The sequence below is a fragment of the Teleopsis dalmanni genome, chromosome 2, assembly GCF_002237135.1.
Source record: "Teleopsis dalmanni isolate 2A chromosome 2, ASM223713v2, whole genome shotgun sequence".
Lineage (NCBI taxonomy): Eukaryota > Metazoa > Arthropoda > Insecta > Diptera > Diopsidae > Teleopsis > Teleopsis dalmanni.
The window spans coordinates 106,897,025-106,907,140 of NC_051847.1; the positions used below are offsets into that span (position 1 = coordinate 106,897,025).

Below are 10,116 nucleotides of genomic sequence, written 5' to 3' on the forward strand. Positions count from 1 at the left end.
ACCAAATATTAACCTTGCTGACGAACAATTTTACAAATCAACCCGTATTGATTTACTGCTTGGCACTGAAAGCTTTTTTAGTGTCCTGTCAGTAGGCCAGATTAAACTTGGATTAGGATTACCAACGTTACAGAAAACTATTTTGGGCTGGATTGTTTCAGGTAGATATGATGTTTCACAATGCGTTAATAATTCAACTTGTCTCCTTTCATCAATTGACTCTGTCGAGGAAAAGTTAGAACGTTTATGGAAGCTAGAAGAAGTCTCGATCACTCCACATGCTTGGACTAGTGAACAACAAGTTTGTGATCATTTGTTTTCAGAAACAGTATGCAGAACAGATGCAGGTAGAGTTATGGTAAGGTTGCCATTTAAGGATAGTTCTCAGTTTTTAGGCAGTTCATACGGTACAGCGTTGCGCAGATTTATTGCACAAGAAAATCGATTGTCACGGTCGCCTGAGCTCAAAACGCAATATGTTGCCTTTATGGAAGAATATCAAAACCTTGGTCACATGATTGAGGTAAAAGATCCAAATATTGATGAACCTCATTATTACATTCCGCATCATTGCGTATTGAAGCCAACCAGCACCTCGACGAAATTAAGAGTCGTATTCGACGCATCATGTCGAACCTCTTCTCAGAAATCTCTCAATGATATTTTGATGATTGGACCTACTCTGCAAACTGAATTGTTCATCCTCTTGTTACGTTTTCGCTTATTTCGATTCGCTCTTACTGCTGACATAGTGAAGATGTATAAACAAATTCTGATTGATCCTGAAGATAGAAAATTTCAGTACATTCTTTGGAGAAGTTCACCATCTACCAATATTCGTACTTTCCAGCTCAACACAGTTACTTATGGAACAGCTGCTGCACCGTACCTTGCCATTCGTTGCCTATTGTATATAGCGCATCAATATGTGGATCAATTCAAGATTGCAGCTGAAGTAATCAAATCTTCGTTTTATGTTGATGACTTATTGCATGGTGCAGATTCTCTTTCTGAGTTACATCAAATAAGATACGAATTGGAAGAGCTTCTAAAACAGGGAGGTTTCGAATTAGCTAAATGGCACTCAAATCATCAAGCTTTTAGAGATGACACTACTATCAAAGATCTCAATATAGGTTCGGATGTTATTACCAGCATATTGGGACTGAAATGGGATCAAGATAAGGATGTATTTATTCCTTCATTTAATGTTAAACCAAACTCTATCAGCCGCATCACAAAAATAACTATTTTATCAATTGCGTCGTCACTATTCGACCCATTAGGACTATTAGCCCCAATAACCATTTCAACTAAAATATTATTGCAAGAGCTATGGCTGCTTAAATTGGATTGGGACGAATCCATTCCTCAAAATTTACATTCAGCATGGGAAAGGCTTTGTCACGATTTGTCATCATTGAACACCATTACCATTCCAAGGTACTGTCTAAAACCAAAAGCAAAAACAATTCAGCTCCATGGGTTCTGCGATGCATCGATTCGCGCATATGGTTGCAGCATTTACATTCGCGTCACAGATGATTCCAACCTCATAGAGGTTCAACTATTCGTAGCCAAATCTAGAGTAGCTCCGCTAAAAAAACAATCGCTTCCAAAATTAGAACTTTGTGGAGCACTGCTACTTGCAAGACTTTACAACAAAATTAAATCGCTCTTCGAAAAGTTTGATACGGACGTCTATCTATGGTCTGATTCCCAAATCGTATTACATTGGCTCAAAATGCATTCGGCCACACTGTCTGCCTTCGTAGGCAATAGAGTTTCTGAGATTCAAGAACTCACCGCAGGTTCACATTGGAGATATGTCCACACAAATTGTAATCCAGCAGACATTGTGTCAAGAGGCAGCACTGTTAAGGATCTCACTAATTCTATTTGGTTTAAAGGACCTTCATTTCTTCGTCAAGAGATGTATAAGTGGCCTGCAAACAAGAACGACAACTTGGATTTTGAAGAAGTCAATAAGGAAAAACGAAATGCAGCATTCAAGGTAACTGTATCAACCAATTATGTCATAGATATTATTGATAAGTATAGCTCACATACAACGGCTGTTCGTGTACTGGCTTGATTGTTTCGTTGGTATCATCATTACAAGAAGAAGTTCAACCGCAATGTCTTTACAGAAGTCCTTACTCATGAAGAATTAGACTACGCCTTCCGATGCATCATTTCAAATATACAAGCTCAGTACTTTGCTGAAGATATTTATTTATTGAATCGAGGATCTATAACAAAAGGTTCATTAAAATACCTCAACCCATTTATTGAAGACACCGGTGGGTATAAGCTGATAAAGGTTGGTGGACGATTAGAATTGGCTGATCTTGCAAAAGAACGTAAACATCCTATCCTGCTGCCTAGCAAATCTGAATTCGTCATACGTTATGTTCGTTACTTGCATCGTAAGAATTATCATGCTGGACCTAAGGCACTAGTGGCACTCATTCGTTTAGAGTTTTGGATTATAAACGCCAGAGAGGTTGCTCGAAGAGTAGTCAGACAATGTGTTCACTGCGTGCATTAAAAGCCAAAACTATTGCAACAGATGATGGGCAATTTACCGGTAGAACGTCTCAGACCGTCACGGCCGCTTGCGCGCTGTGGTATAGATTTTTGTGGACCATTCAACACGTATTTACGTATAAGAGGGAAGCCTCCATACAAAACTTATATCGCCATTTTTATTTGTATGGCAACAAAAGCAGTACACATCGAAGTTGTATCAAGTTTGTCAACAGACGCGTTCATTGCAGCATTAAAAAGAATGATTGGCAGGAGAGGCTTACCAAGTGATATATTTTGCGATAACGCAACCAATTTTGTTGGGGCTTCGAATCAATTGACAGAACTAAAGTCATTCTTGTTTAATAAAATAACCCAATCGTCTATCATTCAGTACTGCGCGTCTGAATTTATTAATTTTCACTTTATTCCTCCCAGGGCACCTCATTTTGGCGGTCTTTGGGAGGCTGCAGTTAAATCCGCAAAAGGGCACTTATACAGAAGTTTGATGACTACTAAGTTAACATTTGAGGAGCTGTCAACAGTAACAACCGAGATAGAAGCTATTCTCAACTCTCGACCATTGACACCACTTTCGCCAGATCCTAGCGACTACGAAGCATTGACTCCTGCCCATTTTTTGATTGGGTGCTCTCTAAAGGCGTTACCGGAGCGGACGGAATCTGCTAATACTAACATGCTCGACAAGTGGTCCCTCATCATCGGTTTGAAACAATCATTTTGGAAGCGGTGGTCTCATGAATACATAAATGAGCTACAGATGCGCACAAAATGGACCTGTGAAATACCAAATATCATGCCCAATGCAATGGTGTTAATTCATGAAGACAATGTGCCTCCACTACATTGGCAACTCGGAAGAGTTCTGAAGGTCATACCAGGCAAGGACGAGCATGTCAGAGTAGTTGACGTACGTACCTCAAAGGGCATCATTCGCAGACCTATCCACAAACTAGCCATTTTACCTATTGAAAGTCCTTTCAAGGAGGCCGGGATGTTCGGTAACAATACAAAATAACATAAAATATATAATGTTCATAAATAACGAAAGTTTTGTATTATTGGCAACCCTGTTGCACAATGTAAGTTTTTAATAAAAACGATCAGTCTTGATCAAACTCGAATTAAAAAACAACGTGTTTTTTTTGTCGTCTCTTTTTCGGTTTTAGTTTTACTAAGAAAAATTCTTCTTGGTACAGAAAGTAATGTTATTATAGCGTGGTTTCTGCATTTGAACGGAATTAAAAACACAGAGGCTATATTTAAATTTGAAAATTATTAATTGTCTTCTGTTTATTTCCTTAATCAGGAAACTAGAAATTTCTTCTTGGAAAATAATTTTCTTACTAAAATTTTCCAAATTTTGTGTTGTCAATATATTTGAATTGTAATCCAGCTTACCGTAATTATTGAGAATATCGACGGCTACACTATCATGTGAAATGTGTGAAGCACTCAAGTCCTTAAGAAAATTAGGAGTAACACTATAAATGGGTTCGTGTTCTTAATGAACAGGGTATGGTGATGCGTAAAACATCAGCCTATGCCATACCAAGACCATGTTGCGGGGTATTTTATCACACCCTTCCCGATGTGAACCTGTTTTAATGTTGATAATTCCAGTTGACATAACAGAACACTATGGATCTAAAAAGGAAAACTCGATAAAACTCGTAATAAAAATAATAATTCAAATAAAACAAGCTCGGTTAAACCAAGTTCTTCCGGAACTACAAGTTCGAAGGTACATACTGCAACTTCTAGCGGTAATAATTGGGTACCTTCTAATAATAAAACAATCTCCACGCGTTCTGGCCCCTTCGCTAGGTCGGGTCCTCCTTCTAGGAAAATTTATAAAGGACGGCGAGCGGCGACTAGACTGCTCGAGAGATATAAAAATATTTCACTTACGTCCGAATCGTTAAAGGCAAGATTTTCCTGGGCAAAACAGGTCCTTAATACCCGTGAGAAAGAGTAAAAGGAAACTGTATAGATGCGTTAGTGCTCATGACATGAGTCACCTTCGAAGGCTGACGACAAAACGGCAAAATTTTGTGGCAAGGCCACCACTTCAAAGTCCTTTAGGCGCTATCTTTTCGATAAAGAGAAACTCCTAAAATCGAGTAATGACTCTGAGGAGGATAGCGCTCTAGATGTCACAGTGGTGGAGAGAACTGAATCCACACTAACTACAGATGCGGGTAGAACAAGTTAACCTGCATCATAGCAGAGCTGCATCTGTCAGTCTGCTGCAATGCTTTAGCAACAACGAGGTTGATATGGTCCAGATACAAGAACCATGGATTTACAAGGATCTTGTATGGGGAATCAGGGCTGAAAACTACAACTTATTAATAAGCCTAGGATAAGCCTAGGTCCTGCAGGAAGTTTTAGATGTTATTTTTGCTACTGCCAAGCTTCACGAATCACTCAAGAACTAGAAAGTGTCTACTCAGCAATCCTTCTCAGACCACATGATTCTATAATTTACTTTAACCCTAAATCTAAGATCTACAAACTTAAAACGTTCAGAAATATTAAAAATACAAACTGGACGAAATATAAAGCAGCGTTAACTGCGCTGTTGTCAAGTATTTCTTCCGATCTTCCAAGGAACACTGTTGAGATAGACAATCAAATCCAGGATCTCACTTCAGTGCTCAATGAAGCTTTTAATGCAACCCACCATGGTGGAATAAAGACTTAGGTCTTTTGCGAAAGGAGTGTAGGAGACGTTTTTATAGGGCGAAATTAAACAATTGTGAGAGTAACAGGCTAGAATACAAGATCTCTCTACAAAAATATAAGATAAATTTCAGAGTTCGGAATGTGGTGCACAAAATCGCACACTGCACTGTGCAAGTGGAAATTATTTTTAAAATATGCACACGCACATTTGTGGTGTTAAGAAAAAAAATGCACCTACTCAAATTTGTTGTGCGATTTCAAATTTCACATCGCACAAAGCGATGATTGTGCACACAGATTCGTGCACACACATTTGTGCTGTGCGACTAACTTATAAAAATGTGCACAATCAGATGTGCGAGAAAATTTTATGCTCGCACCGCACTGTGCGACCAAAAATTCTCTCTGCACACGAGTGTGTTGCTCATATTACGATTTCACAAATGTGCACAAACGTGCACAAATGTGTAATTTTGCGCTTGCACCCAAGGGTGGAAAAAAATTATATGGATTTCACAATTTTGTTTGAAATAGAAAATATTATTTTGTTGCAAATTTTGAAAAAATTGATATTTGCGTTCGTTGGGATTGTAACTTATATTAAAAATTGCGTAAATTAACAAATATTTAAAATAATTATTTTTGTTAAGTAATGTTAACTAAAAATTATAACTGTCTTAACCTTATTTGTATTTTAACTTAAAATATTAGTTTTTTGTATATTACTTCCCAACTTTTGTGCATTTTTAAATGCAAATATAGTTAGTGAACTTAAAGTATTTGTTTGGAAAGTTTTGCACCAGTTTAAAAGAAATAAAATGCCCAAAAAATATGTATTTACATAGGTAATCTAACTTTTATTAAAAAACACGAAAGATTAGGAAAATATTTTTTTGAACAGGTAGCAGGTATTGGTATTGGTGTATTTGTTTAATAAATTTTGCAAAAGTTTAAAAAAGATAATACGGGAGGACCACAAATAGATATTTTTCTTCTCCAGAAATATGTATTCACTTAGGTAGAGTATCTAACATTCATTAAAAAACGCGAAAGATCAAGAAAATATTTTCTTGAACAGGTAGCAGGATTTTAGCGCCCTTTCTACTGTGCTAAGTAAGCAAAGATATAATTTAAGTGAAAAAAATATTTCAGCAATGTTATTAATAAGATCAAATGGAAATTTATTTCAAAAAATATGTAATAAAAATTATATATTTTTTAATAAGAAATTAAAACATTAAATTATTAAATTATTTCAATAACTTCGTTAAATTTAAACTGTAATTAAAGATAAAAAATTAAGTGAAATCTAATAATAAAATTAATTTATGTTGTTGTAAAAAATATTTAATTTGCTTTTTATAACCTTACTAACGAATCTTAGTGTATAACTTACTATTAAATAAAATTTTATGAAGTAGTCCAAAATTGATATATTTAATTTTTTCAAAGTACGATCCGTAGAACCGATCCTCTTTACTTATAACATTTCGAAACAAATACTCTTTCTCTATTAAATTCATGTACCTATTTAACAAAGTTTTCAAGTACATTGTGAAATTAACTTTATTCCCATGTTTTAAATTAATAAACCTTAAAATAATAAGTAATATAAGCAATAAATGTAAATCTAATAATAAATTCAAAATTAAAATATAAATACAAAATCATTTCTTCAATAAAATATTTCGTATTAAGACCAAAATTAATACAAATCAGTTTTACGTACTATTTTGCTGCGATATTTGTCATAATATTGTACGCTTTTAAATCATCATTTCACACAAATGTGCAGTAGACATTTCGTCTCCGCACATTTGGGTGCATTTTTATTTTCAAGTCTGCACACAAAATGTGCTCCTCGTATTCTTTTCTGCACACGTTGTGTGCGAGGGCAAGCTAGCTGCCGCACACACAATGTGCTGGGCAAAATAACTTCGGCACAAACACCGAATTGGTGTGCGAGTTTTATTTCACTCCACCACATTCGTGTGAAATGTGCGTTTTGTTTGTGCACACAAGATGTGGCACTTAAGATGTGCACAAAAATTTTCGCACACCACATTTGTGGTGTGAAATTTTATTTAGAATCGCACAACATTTGTGCGTGGTGTTTTGCATTTTTGTGCACAGCACAGCGTCTTTCTGAACCCTGATAAATTTACATAGGTCCAAGAGAACTAGTTGGCAGTCCTACTGTTAGGAAATAAACAAAATCTTTAGACTGCGTAAAATCTTATTCAAAAATCCACCCGTCCCTGAGTTACTCAAAAAATCTGATGGGAGATGGTGCAACAATAGTAGTAAATCATTAGAATTACTACTAGATAGTCACTTTCCAGGATCTTATACTTCGGTAATTGCATCCACAGAGTGCCTTAATCTCTTACCGGTTAATTCTATTAAAATAAACCTGCAGCTAGTTAAATGGGCTATTTTTAGACTTACACCCTATAAATCACCAGGACCGGATGATATTCATCCAATTGAGTCCAAAATTCCTGGACGCTAATACACAAGCGTCTTCTGACCATTTTTAGATATTGATTTATTTTGAACTATGTTCCGACTAAATGGAGGGAGGTTAGAGTAGTTTTTATACCCAAAGCAGGAAAAAGCTCACACCAAATGAACTTCGTCCAACAAGCCTCATGTTGAAGGCTCTTGAAAGAATCATAGATGGAGAAGTAAAGCGCCGCGCTGTAAACCCCAATCAGTGGTCCCCCTCACAGCACGCCTACACTAAGGGAAAATCTACGGAGACAGCTCTTCACTCATTCACATATAGAATTGAAAGAATCTTTCAATTTAGACTTTTGTCTGGTTGCTTTCGTAAATATTTAAGGGGCTTTCAACAATATACTCCCAACTGCAATAGTAAGTACGATCTCGCGTCTGGGTGTTGATGATGCGTTCATTAGCTTTATAAATCAGTTGCTAACTGACGGACTAACTGAAGCAACGATGGGCTCTTCAACAACGCGCAGAAGGATGAATAGAGGTACTGCCAAGGGGGACTACTCTCTCCTCTCCTTTGGATTATAGTGGTGAATGAACTGCTAATAAAACTGAAGGCAGAGGGCTGCGAAACTATTACATATGCGGATGATTTTTCGATAATAGTCACCAGTCAGGAAAATATACTACCATTCTTAGAGATATCCTACAAAACGGTCGTAATATCCTAAATAAATGGACACAAATATGTGGTCTTGGGGTAAATCCCAACAAAACTGAAATCGTAGTTTTCACCAGAAAGCATGTGATCCCAAATCTTTCTCTACCCTCTCTACGAGGTTCTGTATTACATGTGAAGGAGGAAGCCGAATTTTTTGTTTAACTTTTCGATAGGAAACTCACGTGGAAGAAAAATATCTCAGAGCGCGTTATGAAAGCCGATATTGCGCTTCTTCTATGTCAAAAAGCTATTGGTAAGAAATGGGATCTTCAACTATGCATCACTCAATGGCTCTATATAGCTGTTATTAGGCCCATATTGCTATACGGTATTACGATATGGTAGACAGATTTTGATAAATCTTCGGGCGCAATGCACCACACCATCCACTGCACTAGATTTCCTGCTTTAGTTACTGTCAATGCATATTATCAGTAAACAAATGACAACCTCATCTGCTCTTACACCAAAAGCTCAGTCCGTGACTGACTGTCTGATAGTATGTAAACTCCTTTAAAGTCCTTGAGTTCAGTCCAATTTACATCTAGGACGGTTTTTGACAGCTACGCATCTCTAAACATAATGTCGACACAGCTCAATATTTCCTGACACTAAATAGCATTTTATGCTTTAAACCCAGAGTTTTTCGCCTATATATACGGTAACACATTGGGCCATTAGGCCTAAGTGGATCCACTAGGAATCGCTGGTATAACCTAACCTAACCTAACACTATAAATGTTTTACTACGTTTTCTAGTCCCGCAAGCAATGTTGGTGCATAAAAGTGTTACACATCATTTTTAATTGTAACTTCGGTAAGTACCATAGTTCTAATTAGTGATGTCCAAATTGCAGTGCATCAATAATAAACTAAATATTAATACATTTTGTTATGTTTACAAACAAGTTGTAGTTTCAATTGGTTTTTGGAGTTTAAAAATTGTTAGTTCGTATTGAGCTTCAATTAATAGAAAAAAAATTTAGGTATTTGAAAGTAAATTGTTTAATATTTTTACCTCATATGAATTCCCTGTTCCAAAATAAATTGGAACAAATGCAAGCCATATTATACATGTAGTGTACATAGTAAATCCAATAAACTTTGACTCATTAAAATTTTCTGGTATTTTCCGGGTCTTAATTGCATAGATTGTGCATATTGTTATTAATATCATGTTATACAGTTGGGAAAACAGAAACGACATATCTTGTATTTTGCACTTCAGAATTACTTCGTTTCTGTCGGGGTAATAGAAACGAGTACCAGGTGGTTCCACAATCATCCAAACCATTGTTATAAGTACTTGGACAGCTAAAAATTCAAACATAATTAAAAATTATATCAATATTATAACATGAGTATGTTAAGAGACATGCCTTAGAAGTATGCGTTTTTAAGGTATAAAATAATAACACGGTAGCTATTAATAAACTATTTTTTTTTCGCTCTTAGGTTTTATAAATTATTTAACTTTGTGTGCGGTAAAGAGTAGTTTTTAACCCTAACAAATTCGTGTAAAATGTTTTACATCTAAAATTTATCTTAATTTAGTCATTATTATATGTTAAATATTTACATATTAAATCGTTAAAACATAACTATCGTAAATACTATTAAAATGTTTCTCAACCAAGTTCTTATAATATTTCCTACTGTGTATCAATGAATGTTCTGATAATACGTAGTGCGCATATATA

At 35.8% G+C, this 10,116-nt stretch overlaps 1 protein-coding gene across 1 annotated transcript in view; it reads right to left on the reverse strand.

The window, feature by feature from the left end:
• The window catches only part of LOC119686470 (metabotropic glutamate receptor-like), a 31,463-nt gene extending 21,731 nt beyond the window's left edge, over positions 1-9,732 (reverse strand). The window contains exon 1 of the mRNA XM_038101055.1: positions 9,435-9,732. Coding sequence (XP_037956983.1) covers positions 9,435-9,710 — 276 coding nt within the window. The 5' untranslated portion in view covers positions 9,711-9,732. The remainder of the gene's footprint in view (positions 1-9,434) is intronic.
• Positions 9,733-10,116: the final 384 nt, after the last annotated feature.